Below are 22266 nucleotides of genomic sequence, written 5' to 3' on the forward strand. Positions count from 1 at the left end.
ACATACGTTTTACGTACTGCTTATATTCTATGTTGCCAAAAAAGAAAGTGGAAAAAATCCTAGTAAAGTAATAAAACCTTTTGTGAAAACAACAAATTTGGGTTTAAAAGAAGCTCTTCTAACATTATCAGAACTTGTGACCTGAGTCTGAAATGTATAAAATACAAGAAGTGAAACATCACATATTTAACTCTGGTAAAAAACACTGGCAATATTAATACAGCAGAACAACTGTAGAATTATAATCATAGAATATAGGTCTTAACAAAGAGGAGAGGCTGATGCACAAGTTTACAACAAAATTAAAAAGTAAAAATAAAAAGATTTGAGAATACAAAGATATTTTAGAACTGTCTTTCAATCCCCAAATCCAATCTACCTACCTATGAAATTTAGTTAAAAATCAAAGAAGAAAGTAACTTTCCTCCAGATTCCAAAAAATACAGTGAAAGAAATACTAGGTAGTTTGGGGTAACGAAAAAACCAAACAGTTTATAAGCCTCAAGACAAATAAATAAAATAGGAACGAAAAATAGAAATGAAAAATAAAATTAATTTTGGTTATGGGAAGTTGGCAGGGAACTATGACAAAGATAAATCTGAAATCACATCTATTTTATGGCTCCCTCTGAAACGCATCATAGCATCTTCAATTCCTCATGCAGATTTACCTTCCTCACGGTGTTGGTTGAGGAGAATACTAAAATCAGTTCCATAGCACACATTAAGCAGAAACATGAGGAAAAGTTAGGAAGAAATTCACCTGGGATTAAAAATTATCTGCAGATAATCTACTCATCAGACAGTTGGCATTCACATAACTGAGAAAGTGGAAGACTCTTGCTCTGAAAAACCAAAGGAAATTTCTGGTTTAAAATGGGTATTTACCCTCAAACACAAGTAAAGCCTAGAATGCCACTTAAAGGGAAAGGGTATATATATATTTTTGCTGTATAAGTGATCCTTGTTCGAGATTACAAAAAAGAGGAAAAAAAGTTGAACTTGAAACATGGTCATATAAACCAAATGAACTATGATTAGTGTTTTTATTTCTGCAAAGCCACTACAACCAATCAAATATGTCAGCTGATTTGGGGACAAAACTATTTATTTTGCTGCAGAACATAAACATGCCACTATTTTTCAATTACAGTTTCACCACCTTGTTCCATCACTTTGACAAGCATCTCTGGGTCTTTTAAATGTTCATTTCAATGAGCTTACACTCTCTCTGTGGAAGTCATTCAAATACTGTAAGAATAAACAACCATAGGAAATTGAAAATGATGACTAATCAGCAACGGTAATAAATAACTGGAGCACAGCCTGACATGTGCTTGAAAAAGATCAGATAGGTTAGAATGCCTGACCACAGAATAAATTTCTCTTTTGTCCCACATACATATCTTGTCAGGGTATAGAGAACTGCTGAGGAAAAGAATAAGCATATCTTAAAAAAATCAAATATCTGTAAGAGCTGAGTTATCTCCAAAGGCAAGGTCACAAATAAATAAAATTTCACTGAATTACACCACAGTCAGAAAAATTTTAGCTATCAAGTTCCTCAGACTGAGAGAAAGGAGAATGAGTGGTAATGGCGAACAACAACAATGATGACGACAGAAGAAAAGAGAATGAAAGGAAAATACATGCATACAGTAAGTTCCTGGGACAGTTTGATCATGCTTGTAATTTGGTGAGAATCCACCACAATTACTTTGAAGTACACAGGAAACTAATACAGGCATGTAGTTTTATTGTGCATCTTAAATACTCCTAAGCATTAGAATACAGTTTAGAACAAGCTGTTCATCTCTCCTTTGTGGATCTCACCAAAAGGAAGAAAATCACTCACAGCATTGGTAAATTGAATAATTTAAAAATCTGTTTTAAGTGAATTTCACTTGTTTATCCCATGCATATAAAAGTAGATGTAGTTCCTTTTATACGTACTCATTTGAAGAACAATGACTTGGAATAAAAATGAATTATTTTCTCATGTATTTTGGTGTGATGAGTATTTCTCTAAAGAGGACATATCATGTGTATATGTAACACGATGGCAGCCAATGAAATAAGATCAGACTAGACCTTATGAGGAAGAAGAAAATTAAAAATTATCATTATCACTATCACCTGCAGGGAGTAATTTATCATTTCTGTTCTTCATTGGTATCACGTTCCAACAGCGTGTGGTTACAGCAGATACAATTAGGCAGCTGGCCACAGAAGTAGGAGGATAATGTGCTTTTGATGGAGTTTAGCCAAGCATGGAGATAGAGTGCTTGTAATCCATGCAGCAGAATCACTATAATGAAAATACAAGACGTTTTTTGTTGGAGCATTTCTTTCAAAATATTAATGTAGAATTCAAAAGCCAACTGATGATGAGTCTGAAGCAAGTAAAGAAAGAGTAAGAATACATAAAAATGATTATTATAGCTTACATCATTGTATATAAACCAACCAGATGAACATACAAACATAAGCCATACAAGCTGCTGCATAAAGAGCATGAACTCTGCTAGTGATAACCGGTATTTAAACTAAGAAGACATAATCAACAAATATGAAAATTATATATTAGATTTTCTCCCAATATTAACTATATCTTAAATTATGGACTCTTCCTTCTTCAATTAATTTTCTATTTTATCCAAAGAGAAAATATGCATCTTTTCTTTCTTTCATGATTCCTCTAGGGAACAATACACATTAAGTGCCATATACTTCTCAAGGGATATTGCCAAATTGAGTAGTGTTTAGAAACAGACCAAGCAATATGGGAAGTAGCAAAACAGACAATAGGTCTGAAATATTTAAAAAAGGTACTTTTGCTGAAAAACTCAATAATTAATTTTTGATCTACTTAAAATATTCCCCGACTATAACTGAAATTCTTTTAAAATTTACATTGTTCCCTTGTAATTTCAAAAATGCTTATTAAAGTGATTTTAGGGGGCAGACGGGATCAACTCTTCAGAGCCTAAAACATAAGCACTTTAATTCCGACATTTCATAAATTGATCCCTTACATGCCCTAACTGTTCTACATTTCTTCCTAGCTATAAACGTAAGATATTATTGTTTTATACAGTAAATATTGATTGAGATTTACCAATATTTTCACTTTTAAAAACCTTTTCAAGTACAACATACACGCAGAAAGTGCACATAAGTGTACATCATGGTGAATTTTCACACAGAACACAGCTGTGAAACCCACACTCAGATGAAGAAATAGAACATCCCAGCACCCAATCCCCTTATGCACCTAGCCAATCCTAGACACCTCTGGGGTAACTACCACCCCGATTTCTTTTCTTCCCCCAGCTTTACTGAGATATAATCGACACATAACATCACATAAATTGAAGGTGTGCAACGTGTTGACTTGATACACTTACATATTGCAAAATGATTACCACCATAGCATTAGCTAACGCCTCTGTCAGGTCACGTAATTACCATTTCTTTTTTGCGGTGAGAACATTTAAGATCTACTCTCTTAGCAACTTTCAGTATATAATGCAGTATTATTAGCTATAATCACCATGATGTACATTGGATCCCCAGAACTTATTCAATTTATAACTAGAAGTTTGTACCCTTTGACCAATATCTCCCCACTTCTCCCACTTCCCAGCTCCTGGTAACCACCATTCTACTCTCTGTTTCTATGAGTTTGGCTTTTTTAGATTCCACATGTAAGTGAGATCATACAGTATTGGTCTTTCTCTATCTGATTTATTTCACTTAGCATAATGCCCTCAACGTCCATCTGTGCTGTCGCAAATGGCGGGATTTCCTTCTTTTTATGGCTGGATATTGCATTGTATGTATATACTACATCTTCTTTATCCATTCATCTGTTGATGGACACTTAGGTTGTTTCCATGTCTTGGCTATTGTGAATAACGCTGCAATAACATGGGGTGCAGATTTCTCTTCAAGATCTTGTTTTCATTTCTTTTGGATATATACGCACAAGTGGCATTACTGAATCATATGGCAGTTCTATTTTTAATTTTTTTTAATTGATGTTTTAATAGTTTTTAACATTGTGAAATTTTGGGTTGTACATTTTTGTTTGTCCATCACCATATATATGACTCCCTTCATCCCTTTCTAATTTTTTGAGGAACCTCCATACTGTTTTCCATAGTGGCTGCACCAATTTACATTCCCAGCAACAGTGAACAGGATTCTAGTGTCTCCACATCCTCTCTAACACTTATCTCACTACTATCCTGATTTCTAAGCACACCGATTCATCTTCCCTATTACATACTTCAACATAAATGGAATCATACCTTAGGTAGTCTTTTGTTCCTGGCTAATTTTCCTTATTATTGTTTTTGAGATTCACTTATACTGTTGCGTATTACCTAAACTGTTATATGGATGTAAGGTATATGTGACTATACAATTTATTTATCCAGTCTACTGTTGACAGGCATTAAGTAGTTTTGAGGCTTTTATGAATAGTGCTATGAACATTCTTTTATGAATATGTCTTTGGTGAACATATATACTCAGCCCTGGTGGTCTAGAGTTAAGATTTGGTGCTCTCATCACTGCAGCTGGGTTCATTTTCCTGGTCAGGGAATCACACCACCCACCTGTGGGTTGTCTCACTGTGGCGGCTGTGCATTACTGTGATGCTGAAAGCTATGCCACCGATATTTCCAATACCAGCAGGATCACCGAGAGTGGACAGGTTTCAGCGGAGCTTCCAGACTAGACAGACTAGGAAGACGGACATGGCCACCCACTCTCCTGAAAAAAGTGGCCGTGAAAACCCTATGAATAGCAGCTAAGCATTGTCTGAGATAGCGCCGGAAGGTGAGAGAATGGTGCAAAAAGACTGGGTAGGGTTCTGCTCTGCTGTACACAGGGTCTCTAGGAGTCAGAATTCACTCGATGGCACTAACAACAAACGTCCTCACAGCTGTTGGGTACAGACCTAGGAGTAGAACTACTGTCTGTGCCTATTTACCACCTTTGTTAATCTTTATTTTTTCCTGTATTTCTGGCCTTCCATCAGGGATCATTTTCTGTTTGTCTGAATACCCTATTTAGTATAGGTTTCCGGGGACAAATTCTCTCTTTCTCTTTTTATTTCCTCATCTGAAATAGCTTTATTTCAGCTTCTTTCTTATAATGTATTTCAGTTGGATAAAATTCAGGGTTGGCAGTTATTTTCCTTCAGCACACTGAGGATGTCATCACTGAATTATCTTCTGTCTTTCCAATTCTACTGATCCTGTTGAGAAACCATCTACCAGTCTATTTACTGCTCCTTTGAATGTAATTCCAATGCTCTACTCACAGCCCCACTGACTGCTTTTAAGATTTTCTTCTTGGTTTCCTGTAGTTTTACTAGGATGTTTCTAGGTGTGTATTTCTTCTCCCTCTTTTTAATTGAGATATAATTCACATACCATAAAAAATTTCCCATTTAAATAAACTGTATAATTCATTTTTTTTAAGTATATTCAGAGTTGTGTAACCATCATCACCATCTAATTTTAGAACATTTCTATCACCCCAAAAAGAAACGCTGTATCCACTCCCCCTTTCACCCCAGCCCTGTCTATAGATTTGCCTATTCTGAACATTTCTATAAATGGAATCATATAAATGGAATCCTTTTGAGGTTGGCCTCTTTCACTTATCATAATGTTTTTAAGGTTCATCTGTGTTGCAGCATGTGTCAGGACTTCATTCTATTTTATGGCCAGATCATATTTCATTACACAGATACACCACATTTTTTAATTCATTCTTCAGGTGATGGAATCTGGACTGCTTCCACTTTTTAGCTATTATGAATAATGCTGCTATGAACATTCGTGTACAGGTGTTTGTGTAGACATATATTTTCTCTTGGGCATACACTTAGAAGTAGATGGATTTTAAAAATTAATCCTTATCAGGTTATGTTGTGCTGCTTGAATTATAGCTCATGGTCTTTCATCTGTTTTGGAAAATTCTCAGCCATCATCTCTTCAAATATTGAAATATTCTCAAACTCCTTTCCTTTGGGACTCCCATTTAAACACTTATTAGACTTTTTCTTGTATTCTCTGTATCTCTTGCCCTCCCCAATGCTTCATCCATAGATCTCTCTGTGCTTCCTTCTGATCTAAAATCCGATTTAATAATCCTCTCTAGACCAGTGTATTAAGATTTGCTGCTTAACTCATCTTTAGTTCAGTTTTAGAATATCTGTTTGGTTCTTTCCCAAATCTGCTATATTATTTTTTAAAGTTTCCAATTCTTTGTTTGAAATTTGCTTCTTTTTTTGTCCTTGAACTTAATAAGCATAACTATTTTAAAGTCTACATCTGATATACTAACACCTGGTGCACCTGGAGCTCTGTTTTTGCTGCCGACTTTTCAGCTGCTTCTTAATTTACATTGTCTTGTGTCCTTGTGACACCGACTACCTTTGATTACGTTCTGAACATTGTATTTGAAAAACTAGAAATAATTTCAGACCTATAATAATAATCCTCTAGAAAGAATCTTTGTTTCTGCAAAAAACCTGGGGGCGCTAGCAAAAACCAAGATCATCTTAATCTGATAATGGGGTTGAGAATTTCCTGGGCCACCCACACGAGCTGAAGCTGGGCTGCAGTCCATGCAAAGGCTCATTTACCTCTGTTTTACCTATTCTTGGATGCAGTATTTCAGGGCCCCAGTGCAAAGCATCGGGGAATTATAAGGCCCCATTTTTGTACTCCTATCCATGTGAGCTATCAAAAGGGCTCCACAAGTCTTTTAGCTGCTTTCTCTGAATTGGTAAATGCTTACAGGGCAAAAGCACTTCCAAATGTCAGTTTCATTTCTTTGGATTTCCTTCTTTTCTGAGCCTTGGCTTGGTAATGCCTTACTAATTTATCTCTCTGATACCTTCAAACAGATACTATTTTATGTTTTTTTCAGCTTTTATAGCTGTTCTCAGCAAAAGGGCTGCTCCATCTTATGTAGCCCCACTATTACAGGGGGCAGATTCATCACCACATTCTTATTTCCTACCTAGGGCCCCCTGCCTGTAACACTCTCTCTCATTCTCTAAACTAGCTCCTTCTCACTTGCTTTGTCTGTTTAAACCTTACTTTCTCTGTGCAGCCTTCCCTAATCCCACCAAGTGGATTACAATACATCCATTAAATGTCCCTGCACTCCCCGGAATGACACTCACCATACTCATAATGCTTTCTGTTCAATGTCTTTTGTTCAACTTCAGACCCCAATAGGCCCTGAAGGGCAGTCTCACCACGTCTGCGTTCACCCGTGTAGCCTCACTGCCTAAGCACCACGTCTGGCCATTCCATCTAAACAGTGAAATCATCTGTGCAGTTACAAAGGTATGAAATAGCCTGGGATGTTCAGGGACTAAAGGAAATTAATAAAGATTATTAATTGAGTGAAAAAATAAATGAATGATGAAGTGATATAATATGCTCACCTCCTACCAACCTTTGGGAAAAGAAAACCATGATCCCTTACTTCTCTTACAACTTGCTAATTTTTTATTCAAAACTGATATCAGATAACTACTTTAGAGAAATATTCCCTGACATCTGTACCAACAATAATTAATCACTTCCCACTAATTTAGTGCATACGGTATTAGGAAGGCTTTCTGGAAGAAGCCATGCCTAAGGTAAAACCTTAAATATGAACAGGATTATCGAGGACAAGTGAGTAAGAGTGTGCCAAGCCAAGGGTATCTTTTATATGTCTCTATGATTAAATTCTATTACAGAATATCACATTACAATTACCTATTTTTATGTTGCCCTCGCTACTGAATGAAGGTCCTACAACTACAGTCTTTGTTGTATTCACAGTGCCTAACACAGAAGCCAACATATAGTACTAGTATTCAATACATGTTGCTCGAATGAAAAGACATCTTGAAAAGTATTTTTTTGTCCTTGCCACTTAAAAACTCATGCAGCCTACTGCTTCCCTAGATTTCTATCTCCTGCTTCCTCACACATCATCAGTTGCTCACTGCTTAATATCGATGCTTACTGTTTCCTTATATTCCATTTTTCATGCTGCTTTCCAATGTTCCTAAAAACTATCCACATAAGGGCTCTATGGCCCACTCCTGGTTCCTCAAATGGCAGAAAAAACTATCAATGGTAAGTAAACATTATATTTTTAATTTTAAGAACAAAATAGTAGATATATTGAATTTAAAATCAAGGCAGAAAAAAAAGAAATTAGTTTTATGACTGCTGCAGAGGTTTAAAACTGAAAATCATTAAAACTCATATTTATGGCTAGGCGATCAAGCTCTACAAATGCTACTTCTCTTTACGAGCCTTTAGAAATATAAACTAAGAGAGGAAACACTGAAAGAAACTCTAACAAACAGGAAAAAGGGGGCAGGTAGAAAATATGATACACTTTTCTTTCCAGGAAATGAACAGGATTTTTTCTCTTTTGAAAAGTGAGCTAAAAAGATGCCTACCATATCTCCCCACCCAAGCTCTTCTAAAAAGTATTCAACCTCCGGGGTGAGAACTAAAAATGAAGTAGTATTCATTTAAGTTTGTCATTTAGACGCTGCAATTTTTCAAAGAAGGTAATTATACTAGGTATCATAAGTTCTGACTTTATATTTGTAATTTCAGGTGTTTTCTGATCACAATCTCTGTACACTGCTGGGTGAGACAACGACTTTCATCTCCGGGGTCCTAGTTCTCAGTCCGGCCCATCCCATATCCATGGGGTTAGATGTTGAATGAAAGGATGAGAAGAGAAAAAAGGAAACCAGATTGAACACAATGGTGCAGCCTTTGGAGACAGCCAGAATATATCACTTGTTAAAGGAAAGGTCATTCAGTAATAGTTATGTCACTGTCTTAGTGACCTAGAAATTAAAACTGTGACTCTTTGCTAAACTGTAGGCAGAAAGGAAGTGATTCTACTTTGAGAAGCAGCTGATTTGCATAAATGCAGTATTCTGAAAGAAGGTTTCACTTCTCTAATACACTAGATATTCAGGTATATGAATAACTCATAGTTTTCACTGCATATCTTTGCCTGTAAAGAAACTGGTCTTTGAGGTGGTACTTATAGCCAAATCAGTTACACTTATTCAATCCTGATGGAGTAAGTCAATCCCATCTATGAAATCACACAATTCTAAATCCCCATAAGCAAACAGATAAGTTAAAAATAAAATTAAACAAACAATCCCTCCTTTAAAAATGCTGCAAGATAGTAAAGCGAATGGAAATATTAATTGGATCATTTTATGATCATTTTCTATGTGCCAGGCATAGTGGTAAATGCTTTTATGCATTATCTCATTTAGCACTCAAAATAGTACATATGAGGTAGGTATTAGTGTTATTATCTCCACTTTTGAGATGGAAAATCTGAAGTTCAGAAGTTAAATACCTTTTTTAAATTCATCAACTTCTAAATTCATAAACTCGGCCCATTGGGCCTACAGCTGAGGCTTTTAACCACATTGCTTCATTACCACCGTTTAAACATTCCTCTTTTAGTCATTTTTAGAAAACTCCCTGCTATTTCAAGATGGGTCCTTTTCTCACTCAGTCTTCTAGAAAAGAGAAAGACGGACTGATTTTGGTAAATATTAAGTTCTGAGCCATTTGATACATACAACAAAAATTTATTTTTCCAATTATTGACTCATCTTTCCATAAGGACTGATCCTTCCTGCAAAACATACACATCAGATGTCTGGAAACATTAGGTGCTTTAGGATTTTTAGAGGATCTGAATGCCAATATTCACGATGGTTTCTGCCAGAGCATAAGGCAAAGGGAATCTGAACTGAGAAGATTACTTCCTTACAGGTCATTACTCCAGGGATAACTGTCTGAATCAAAGAGGAAAATACCTGGTCAAACTCATTTATTATCACAACCTAATAATGTTAATTGGCAGTCTCTGAGATAAGTCTAGGGAGAACTCCCCTGACATCTCTAATCAAGAGTCCACTATTATTGATTATTTGATAAATAAACCATTTTTATGCTTACTGCTGTGCTTGAGATAAGTATTTCAGTCCTGCTTGAATGTGATTATTTCTCTCAAATTTATTCTGACCCTTGGCATTGCTGATTTCAAGCACAACCCTATACCTCTCTAGAATTAAATTATTACTGTAACGTAGCTTAAGAATTTCAACATTCCACTCAAATTGTATTTTCAAACAATTTGAACTTCAAATCCTTTTATAATATAACTCAATCAGAGGCTTTAAAATCAATGTTAAGGAATTTTTTAAATGCAGATTCAGAGGCGTTATTTACAGCATGGCTTTCAAAAGAGGATAAAGCATAGGAATCTCTATCAACTCTAAGGACATGTTATTTTACTCAACTTCAAGGTTCTTGTGGACTTTTGCATTCTCTCTGAGTAGGTTTAAATAACGGTTTAATATTGCAGGTGATTCCTCCCGTTATCTACTCAATGCACATACACCTCAACGTTAATATGAGGTGGGAAACATATTTTTTTAAAAATTAAGTTTTTCTTAATGGTATGTTTCCAAGGAGAGAAGACAAAAGTAGATACGAAGGCAACTAACCATGGAGAATGGGTTGAAGAAATTCAGATTTTAAAAAGGCTAAAATCCTCGGGTCCAGTTTAGAAGGTTAGACTCTCTGTGGTTGGGAAAAATGGAAGAGAGGATCAAGTGGAAGTGTCCAAAATTTTGTAGGCAATGCATAGGGTACATCTGGACTTTAATCCCATCTAAAATATATCAGAACTAGAAACAATCCCTTTGCATATGAGACAAAGCATCCTTTTATAGCAGAGTCATATATTATATAAAGGATAAGTCACATAATGGGAAAATCTCAGATATTCAAAACTACTCTGGAAAATCCCTTAATAAGGTTTTGCATTGGAGATCAATATATAAATCGTCCCTTAATAAGCTGAATACAATCAGTTCTTCTAGCAATGGCACAAATCACCATTTCTTTGCCTGGGCTCCAGATGAAGTAGATGGCTTGTAAAAGAGCATCATGTATTAAAAATACATAATTTAGAGACAAGAATCACATGCAGTCCAGCAAGATGCTCATATTAGAGAAATACTTGGAAGCTGATAATAACCAAAGAAATAGCAGATATGTTTCCCACCTCATGCTCATTTGGGGGCACATGTTTACTAAATAAAATGGAGAGTAGAATCATTTGTACTATTTAGACCATTATTTCTCTCACAGATTCTTTTTCTTTTTTTACCTGAATAGTTAATTTGGATTAAGTTATATTTTCACATGATGCTACTCCATTGGATTTGCTTCAAAAAAGAAGAACAGTGTTTTGAGCCCATTAACCTCAAGAAGCAGCACAGGTTAAAAAATACATCCTAGTTCAAGAGCGATTTACGTAATTTTATGATTGCCTAAAATGTTTTGTTAAACAGTGTCGGCATATTTAGGGGATATTTTCAAAATATCCTCCTATAAAACATTCTTCTTCTACTCTCATATCTGGACCAAATATGTCACAAGTCTGACTTGACAAGATGGACCACAGAAAAGTATTTCAATTCCCTACTGGATACCACCCCTTGCATATCTCAAAGGCATTTCCAAGTCAACATAATAACAATTGAGCTTCTGATCCTCCTCACCTCTAAACCTGTTCTCCTAGTTTTCTTACAAGATAGTACCATCGTTCTTCAAATTGTAAAAGCAAGAAAGCTTGCTGTCACCACTGTCACCTCTTTCCCTCATTCCCCATTATCTAATCCATCCTCAAGGATCATTTTGTCAATTTTACCTTCTAGATAGCTCTTGAATATGTTCGCTAAAACTACCTTTGTGTAAGTCACTGCCATTCCTTGCCTGAGCTACTGTAACAGCCTACCCATTGGGCTCTCGCATGCACTCGGTCTCCTATTTGTTCTCCATATTCCGGCCATGATCTTTCCAAAGTGCCCTTCGATCATATTACTCTCTGCTTAAAACACTTCAATAATTTCCCATTGGTCTAAGAAAAAGACCAAGTAGCACCAGGTCTTAAGTGATCTGGACATCTCTCCACCCTCCTTGAACATTACAGTCTACGGGTTCTAGCCATGCTGAGCTTCTTTCAGTTCTTTTTACTCATCAAGCTTCTGACCACAAGATGTTCTTTTTTTGGTTTGTTTTCGATGAACTTTTAAACTGAAATATTACATATATGCAAAAATGCATAGATATTTCTTTTAGCCAATGTGAGAATCATTGTCTCTTTAAAAAAAAATGTTTTACGGAAGTATATAAGTATAAAATACACCACACACACTTATAAAAGTGAGCAAATATTGGGATACAACTCAGTGAACTTTTACCAAGTGAACACACTCAACCACTACCCAGATCAAGATACAGACCACTCCCAAGACCTCAGAGCCTTTATCATCCCCCTTCCAATGATTAAGTCCTCCACAAAATATAACCACTATTTAGATGTTTATCACCACATATTAGTTTAGCTTGTCCTGGAAATTTAAATATTGAAACTTTTCTGTATGTGGCGTTTCCTTTTTTTTTTTTTTGGCTTTTTTCATGAACATTCTGTTCATGAAATTCATCCATGTTGTCGTGTACAGTCAAGATCATCTTTTTTTATTGATGTATACCACTCCATAAATATACCGCATTTATTTATCCATTCTACTACTGATGAATCTTCCAGTTTGGGGCTATAATGAAGAATGCTGCAATGGACTTTCTTGTACACGTCTCTTTGGTGAACGTATGAACACACTTCTGTTGTGTGAACAACAGACCTGAGAGTGAAATGGTTAAGCTATAGAGTAAGCATGTGTTCAGCTTTGGTAGCTATAGCAGGTAGCTCAGTTGCAGAGAAACCACTTATCTCAGCACGTACCTCTGCCTCATCACTCTTACGCATTCCTTTGAACATTGTCGTTAGTGTGATTCTTTAAAAAAAACCACAAAAAATTTCAAACATATACACAACTATAGAACCTCTGAGTACCTGTCACCTATATTCAACAGTTATCAGTATTTGGCACAGTGACTTCATCTATTCTCTCTCTGCCCTTCCTTTTTTGCTGAACTATTTTGAAGCAAATGTCTGACATCATGTCATTTCTCCCCTACATACTTCAGTTTACATCTCTAAAAAATATGGACATTTTTCAGAATTGCTCTTATTAAAAATAAAAGAGATAACAATTGTTAGAGCGGATGTGGAGAAAAGGGAACCCTCATACACTGATGGAGGGAATGCAAACTGGTGCAGCCACTATAGAAAACACTGTGGAGAGTTCTCAAAAAATTAAAATAGAAATACCATATGATCCAGCTATTCCACTTCTGGTTATTTATTCAAAGACCATGAAAACACTAATTCAAAATGATATATGCACCCTTGTGTTCTTAGCAGCATTATTCACAATAGCAAAGACTTGGAAGCAATGCTAGTGCCCATCAAGGGATGGATGGATAAATAAGATGTGAGATATATATATCCACAATTGAATACTACTTAGTCATAAAAAAGACAAAATTGTGCCATTTGTGACGGATGGACCTTGAGGGAATTATGTTAAGTGAAACAAGTCAGACAGAGAAAGACAAATACCATATGATTTCACTTATTATATGCTGAAGATAAATGAACGAACACATAGATGAGGAGAACAGATTGGTGGTTACCAGAGAGGAAGAGGGCAGAGGGAGGGTTAAAGGGGCAAAGGGGCACATGTGTAAGGTGAGGGCCAGAAACTAGACAATTGGTGGTGAACACGATGCAGTCTATACAGCAGCTGAAATATAATAAGGCACACCTGAAATTTACACAATGTTATAAACCAATGTAGTCTAATTTATTATGTTTTTATGTAATGATTCATAATGTCTGTGTCCTCTCTAATAAGACTTTGTATTCCAATGACATGAAAACGTTATTTTATCATTTTTCTAGAAATGTTATGATATTAATTTTGATATTTATGACTATGATTCAAATCAAATGGTGTTTTATATTTGGGATGAGGCAATGGTCAGTGTTCATTATTTCCATACTATAACCCTTCCTTTAGGAAGAATAATGATTATCTCAAGAAAAAAAAATGTTTGGATCAATAATTCAACATCTCTTTGTGATTTTAAAACAATTTCTCAATACGTTAGGGATAAAAGGGAATTTTCTTATCCTATCATTAGACAGTAAACAAACAAACTAAAAACTAAGTCTTAATACTAACTCATTCTTAAGGGTTTCATGTTAGAAGTGCCCCATTACAAACAGGGATAAAACTGACCTGGTGTGTTCAGGGAAGTAGTATCTTGGAAAGTGTTGTGAGTTTAGTGTCCTTGGGTGCTGCAAGGGACATACAGATCACAAGAGTTATCCCACATGCAGGGAAGACCAAGTCTGTGACAGCTTTCAAATTAAATGATCATAAGAAATAGTCCTCCAGGCTCTCATGTCACAGTGTCATAATTGAAGACATTCTGAAATTCAAATGCTACAGAATCTCCATGTATCTTCTTTATTCTGCACGTCTGGCTCCATCCAAGGATGATACTTTTCTCAAACCAAGTTGGGAACACTGAATGTTTAAGGAAACGGTAATCATATAATATACCATCACTTCTTTGGGGAGTGTAAATAGGCACAACTAATCAGGAAAAAAATGGTGATAAGAATCATAATTGTTCTTTCTTCAGTACTTCTATCCTTAAATTTCAATTAAGGAAATATGCACACAAGTGGTTTAAGTTTCAGGTTTGGAAGTTTCTTTGTAAATTATTACAATAAAAACAAATATTCACTCAAAAAAAATAGACATTTCCTTATATAATTACAATGCCTTTATCACACGTAACCAAATTCTCAATAATTCTTTGGTATTATCTAATCTCTCTAAGGCGAATTTTAATATCTATCTTTCCCATTAATGCTTTGTGAATAGAACTGTTTGTTTTGGCTTGTTACTATATTCCCAATGCCTCACAGCTCTTAGCACATAATACTACTCAAAAAACAGTCCCTGGGAATAAAGGAAGAGATTTAAGTATTCTCACCACCATCTAAGCCTAACTACAAAGGTTCAGGTTTCAGAGAAGAGTAGAAAGTTCAGGATCATGTTCTAGATCATATGGTCCCATTCATACAAAGAGAAACCTAAAACTGACTGTAGAGGTGGAATCACATAATTAGAAATGCTCTCCCCCTGAGACATAAAATTTACTTAATGAAGCCTATTAAAATATATACCAGATGTCCTACTAAAATCTATGATGCAAGTTCCAGACAAATCTTACTATTTCTAAGCAGCACAGATGTGTTTTAATAATTAGTTTCTTTAGCTGATTAGCTTTGCAAGGTCAAAATTAAGTCAATTTACACCCAAAAGTACAAAGAATTGATTTACCACCCAGGAATGAGTTTGGAATTAGTAGGTTTCTACTATCAGAGATATTTCAAAAGCCTTGAAAGCAGATTTAAAGAACACAATTGCAAAGAAATGTGCTCATCTTGATGTTTCTTTCTTAAGCCATTAGAAAAATTTAAAGCTTAATTAAAAGGTAAAATGAAAACGAAGAGTACTATGAGTAAGGAATGAGTAAGGAATCACTAAAGTTTGAATTGTAAACATTTTAGTTTAATAACATTTCCATTTAGCCTTAAAAAAACCATAACTCAAAGACTTGTTTTGACTCCATCCAAAGCTAAATATCAGTGCCTCATAACTGTATCTTTCTACCATTTATCAAGTATATAACTTAAAAAAAAGGAAAAAAATCAAAATGAGAATTGAGAGGTAACATACGATTTATTTTTACTTCACTAACTTTTGTTTATTTTCATTTACTTTTCCTAACTTAAAAAATCCTAAATATATAGGCTCCGATTTATTTTCCAGAATGGGCTTTTAAAAACAATGCACTCAGGGAATTCTGTTTCCAGTTAGGATGTAGAGGTTTGCAAAAGCCTCTAACTCTGATGTAACAAAAAGAAAACACTAGATAAACTAAACAATCATATTTTTCATTAAAACCACTGAAGAGCTTTAGATGCAAAGAAGGCTAAATAAACTATTTCCAGAGAGGGATGAGCTTTTCCTAGTTCAGCAGACAGAAACAGGGACTTTCACATCTCAGGGCATTTATCCAATTCTGGGGCCAGGGGTAGGCAAAGCAGCAAAAACGCCAGAGACACAGGAACTTTGCTGGGACATGGGAATCTGGTTACTTATTTTATTTCATTTTTTGTGAGGAAGATTACCCCTGAGCTGACATCTGTCACCAATCCTCCTCTTTTTGCTGAGGAAGACTGGCCCTGGGCTAACGTCTGTGCCCATCTTCCTCCACTTTATACGGGACGCCGCCACAGCATGGCTTGACAAGCGGTGCATCAGCACGTGGCTGGGATCCGAACCCCGGCAGTGTGTGTGCACTTAACCGCTACATCACTGGGCTGGCCCCCAGTTAAATTTTAATGGCCAGGTCGGGGCTAGTATGGTGCACCGGAATTTGGAGAAGCCTGAAAGACATAGATAGTCCTCTCTGCAAACCAAGAAGGTAGATGAAGCTGCTGGTTGTGCTGCAAAACAGGAAGAGAGAGGTTTTCTTGCAATGCTTAGATCCCAAAGCCAAAATCATCTGCAACCACACAGTTCACTGTCTCCATTAACATAACATTACTATTCAACTATCTGCCATTCCAGAAACTCTTACCCAGGAAGATGAGGTGGTTGCAGGCACCTCAAGAAAACCTATTTATATGAACAACAGACTTTTCAACTAATCCTGAGAGTAAATACTCTCTTCTCAAGAACAGATGGCTCAACTAGACTGTTTATTCTTCAAGGTTCACTTTGCAACTCCCCCTTACTATGTCTACCAATTCTCAACTAGGTCATGAACCATGCCAAATCCAGGTCAAGACCTTTCCTCTGCCCTCTAACCCCCTCCTCTGCATTGAGAGACCTGCTGAAAACCAGATCTCCCAAACCTCAGAAATATCTTGACTTTGTCTCCCTCCCTAAACTAAGCTTTATTTTGATGGTCTTCCCAGGAAGTTGGCAAGAGGGAGGGCCCTGATCCTGTGCTCAAGACACTGGAAACTAAGTGCAGTGGTAACTGGCCCTGACCAAGCTACTAGATTAAAGGGATCAGCTCCTCATCCTAGCTACCAGACGGACGTAAGTGGAGACCCTTCTGGGGAAAACATTACCCACTTCAGTCCGTACTTCTCTTTCATACAAACTCTAGCATAAAATATAAAATTAAGAAATATGAGAAGAAACAGGAAAATGTGACCCATAATCAAAAGAAAAAAAGCAACAGAAGTAGAATCACAGATGGCTCAGGGAATTAACAAATAGACCTTAAAAGAATGAATATAAATATGTTAAGGAATTTAGATTAAAAAATTGACCAAATTGGTTAAAAAGATGAAAAAGGATAACTCAAAAAATAAAAATAGAAATTCTGCAACTAAAAAACATGATATTTAAAAGAAAAATATTCATTGACTATCTTAACAGCAGAAAGAGTACAGATGAAGAAAGCACCAGTGAGTTAAAAAACAGGTGAACAGAAATTAGCAAAAATTGAACTTATTAACTGGCTACCATAATTTAACCTTCCTCCCTTCAATCTTTTCATCCTTGCAAATAGAATAGGCTTCCTTCTTTAAAATAAAATCATTTGGGGAGGGGAGGGGCAAAATGTTTTTTCTTCCTCATGGAATCTTGGCTGTAAAATTTAATTACCAACTATGATTTTTCTTCTAGAAAATACCTCTCTGTGCTCCCAGTCCTAGACCACCTTGTGTATTTCTCTATATTCGTATCTTCACATTCACACTGAAATGTTAGCACCTGCCTCCTCTCGCTGAAGTGCCTTTTCAGACAGAGAATAGGTTTTATCTGCTTTTTGTTTTTGGTGCCTACAAATTTCAGACAAGTAACTGGCACAGAGGTAGCATTTAATATTTGTTTAAAAACTGAAATATCTGTTAATATAAATTTTTTGTTGTTGTTATTGTTGAAGAAGATCAGCCCTGAGCTAACATCCCTTGCCAATCTTCCTCTTTTTTGCTGAGGAAGATTAGCTCTGAGCTAACATCTGTGCCCATCTTCCTCTATTCTGTATATGGCATGACACCACAGCATGGCTTGATGAGCAGTATGTAAGTCCACACCTGGGATCCGAACCTGAGAACCCCGGGCCACCAAAGTGGAGCACACAAACTTAACCACTACACCACGGGACCAGCCCCCTATAAATTTTTATATTACTAATTATGATAAAAAATTAAGTACCTTTCAAATGCCAGTGTACTCATATTTATACTTTGATAAAATCCACAATAAAAGACTTTATTGTAAGAGGTTTTCAAATATAAATATAAAAAAAGTCTGCTGTTTTTTATTTAATCCATTAGCTCATCTTTAATTTAACTATAGTAAAAGAAAAATGCCTATGAAAAATAACATTCTTTATTAAATGAGGTTTAAAAACACATGAAGGAAAGTTTATACAAACTGAACACTGCTGAACCAGTTGTCATTCCAGTACATGCTAATAGAGAGGCAGAATAAAAGAAAGAAAATATAATGCTGAAATTAAGACATAAAATGATTGCTTTAAGAAATGATGTATCAAATAAAAACCTTTACATGTCAAAGATATTATTTATGCATGTGAGTATGTAATCTGAGAAAACCACCTTAAATATTTACATTTTTAAGGTAAACAATTCATTTGCTATATAAACGGCAGTATGAAAAATCATTTAATGTATACCTAGGATCATGAAAAAAGATGTTCATCTATATCTTTAAGGAGCTTTTATAGACAGATGCCAAGATAAATGCTGCTAGAACATAGAGTTAGAGAACATTATACAATTACATAACTGACATTAAAAATAAACTAGAACTCAAAAAATAACACATATTAGTTCTAAACTGTGTAGCCTTAAACCATTTGCTTTGAACACCTATAATAAACTTTCCATAAAAACAATGGACTTCAATTGTTCATTTACTGCAAGGTTAGGCAGGCTGATATGATAGATAGCCAAGTGCTAACTAAACCTTCACACCCCATCATAAAAACAAAGATGATTTGACCTGAACTGTCAATAACATCATACGATACAGTAAAAAATGCTCAGAAAATTGCTATGTATGTGTTACTAGTATTCACTGGAAAATTATCTTTTAACCATTATAGACAGTGAAGACTCAAGATGTTTACATATAAATATCACATCATGTTAAATACCCAAAAACACAAAGTTTGTTAATGTATTAAATGCATTAAAACATTAAACTAAAAATCCTATTAAATTTATTCTGTGGTGTGTGTATGTATGCATGTATCTGTGTTGGTGGGGAGACTGCAAAGAAAAGATGCTTTTCCATTAAAGGTTCTAACAAACTTGGGAAAGCCATCTAAAAACACTATTGGTCTATAGCACAAATGCTATTGAAAGTAAATGCAAAGGAGGTGTTCTTAGCACCGTGTTACTTTGAAAAATCCAATTTCCTCTACTATTTTAATTACGCCATAAATTTAGAATCTCATTAAGAAACAAACGGTCATACATATCTTTAAAACGGGTTTAACTACTCAGAGAAATTGTCTTAACTTTTTAGCTACGCATTCAAGTTTCAAGCACAAGAAACAAAGCATTTAATATATGCGAAGGTTTGTACTTAGCAGTATAAAACCGGATACTTGTTTCTTCACTCTATCTAAAACAGCCACACCTCTCCTCCCCAAAGTAACTTTCTCCATCTCTTTACTAGGCATTCTTCTTTATTTTTAGTATTTTCACTAATTCTTCTGGCTATATAAAGGAGAAACACAGTTTCAATTAGGCACTCATCCTTTTTAATGCCTTTCTTATGGATTATTTCCACGTATCCAGGCGAATAATCTCTCTCTTCAAAAGGAGCCTCAGAGCCTGAGCTTGCACATCGCTCCAGACGGCTGGTGGGGAAGAGTGCAAGGAGTTGGCACCACGTCAAACAGCACAAGATAGAGTAGATATGGGTGGATAGTTGGGACTCACAAATAATGAAAACATAATAAAAGCATTAGACCACAACATCTTACTCATGTCAGGCTCATGCGAGTAAGCATGCTGGGAAGGAAGTTTCCAAGAAATGTAGATACTTCACCAAACAACTATAAGCTTACTTTGAAAAGGTGAAGAAAAAAATTTCAAAGATCTATTTTTTCTCTGCTGCAAAGAGAATGGGATATGTGACTTATTTTATCAAATAAATCTCTCAGTCCTATCTCTGAGGAGGAGTGCACTTTGATCATACACATTCTCTTTCCCTCTTCCTCCCAACAACTGCTAGACTACTGGCTGAGAAAAACATTTTTCAAATCTGTTTCATTTGCAACATGTTACACATCTGTTTCAAATGCAACACGCAACCTCATTTCTTCCACACCTGGAACATCTCATTCATAAGGTTTCTCTGTATTCCTTTAATAGTTTGTACAATCTCACCAAGAAGGTTTTTTGGGTCAGGAAAGAGAAGGGATATTTCACAAGTAAAACATTTTAGTGATTTATTTTTTTCTTCACCCATAAAGGGGAATAATATTAGCACCCTCTTTAAATGGTTATTATGAGGACTAAATGAAATAATGCTTTTAAAGTGATTAGCACATTGCCTGACATGCAAGTGTTCAATGACTGTCAGATATTATCACCATAGGAAGACAATTTATATTGACTAATTATCTGACAGAATAATCTCAGAAGAGTTAACATTTAATGTTAAGTACTAAAATTTCTATCTTCAGTATCTGGCATGCATCCAGCAAAGATGGTCTGAAACTATACATTTCTCTTGAGCTGAGTTATAGAACGATGCTATTTAGCAGTGATCAGACATAGACGAGTCCACACCAACCTCCTGCCACCTTCCTCCCAAACCCAGGCCTGCCTCATTTCCACACTTCTATATTAAAAATCATTCAGGCAAGTTGGGAATAAAAATGCAAATCTAAAAGGTTCTTTATAGATATAAGATGATATAACAGTTTATTTCTGATTCATTTTTCTTATGAAACTTATCTGATTGTACAGGGACAAATGCAGAAGTACCTATTTGATATGTTATTCTTCAATACAAAAATTTTGATTACCATCTTTGGATTAACAGACTTGATCAGTTTTTTTCTATTTTACTCTTTTAAATATACAGAATAAAACTAAGATCATCAAAGGATAAACACAATTTCTTTTAACATAAAGCTTCTGTACTCTATCCCAAATAATAGGAAATAGAAAATAATTCTATATTTGTGTTATGAAACTCTTTCTGCAGCATAACACTACTGTAGCTAGAACTACTTTCCAAGACTTATTGATAACTAGGGTACAACATGACCTAGGTCCAGCCAAGCACATATGCTGAATAAAGACTTGTAAGGAGGAACTGGACAGCATGAGTTGGGTGCGGGGATAGGAACAGGATGGTAGTGAAGGATTTTGTTCATCTGGGACTGTCGGTGGTGCTATCACTTACTGAGTGGGCCAGGGGCATTAGGGTTTACAGGGCCTGCAGTGGTGGAGGCAGCTGTCTTTCTACCGCTGAGGCAGCTTTGTGGCAGGCCGGTTCCAAGGTGTGGTTCTGGGAGTTGTTTCTAGAAGTTCAAAATACAGTCCATTCCTTTAGCTACCCCAGTGTGTCTGGAAATTATCTTATTTTCTTTAGCAAAACCCCTTCTGCTTAAACAAGCTGATTTGGATTCTGTCGTCTGAAACTAAGAACCCTGATCAATACCCAGAAAATAAAGAACATTCAATCAAACTCAAACTCATCTGTGTATATAAAGTTAAAAAATATGTACAACTAAAAACAAACTCAGTTTTTGAGGTCTTCACTACAGTTTTACATTTGTTCTACTTGATTTATGTGAAGGTCACTGAAAGTAGATGTGAAATAATAATATTTAATAATACTGGTGATCTGACAATTAATTTCTATCTAAGAATTCCCTTATAGATTGATCAATTGTCATTAATCAAGAGGTCTTCTCTAACTCTCAAGGATTCCTAATATCAAAACACAAAGTAAGTCTACGAGTTAAAGCCTTTAGCCTGTAATTTCAATTGACCAAAGCATTTCAGCTGCTAAAAAGCAAAATTAGAAAATCTGGAGGAAATGAATGGGAAGAATGAAACTTGCTTTTCATCAATTAAATGAATGAATATAATGGGTGCCCCCAAATCATAAATCTG

The 22266-nt window shown here is 35.6% G+C and overlaps 1 protein-coding gene across 6 annotated transcripts in view; it reads right to left on the reverse strand.

Annotated features, from left to right (window-relative positions):
- PRMT3 (protein arginine methyltransferase 3) overlaps positions 1-22266 on the reverse strand; it is a 135503-nt gene that overhangs the window by 25918 nt on the left and 87319 nt on the right. The window contains exon 14 of one of the 6 annotated variants that reach the window (XM_087433092.1): positions 14248-14358. The exons of 4 other annotated variants lie outside the window; for them this stretch is intronic. In XM_087433092.1, coding sequence (XP_087289218.1) covers positions 14263-14358 — 96 coding nt within the window. In that variant the 3' untranslated portion in view covers positions 14248-14262. Of the gene's footprint in view, positions 1-14247; positions 14359-16482; positions 16588-22266 lie in introns of those variants that run through there. One more of the 6 variants, XM_014783548.2, reaches the window with a different exon arrangement.

Source organism: Ceratotherium simum, chromosome 7 (genome assembly GCF_057802395.1).
Source record: "Ceratotherium simum simum isolate JZ-2026a chromosome 7, ASM5780239v1, whole genome shotgun sequence".
NCBI classification, from domain to species: domain Eukaryota; kingdom Metazoa; phylum Chordata; class Mammalia; order Perissodactyla; family Rhinocerotidae; genus Ceratotherium; species Ceratotherium simum.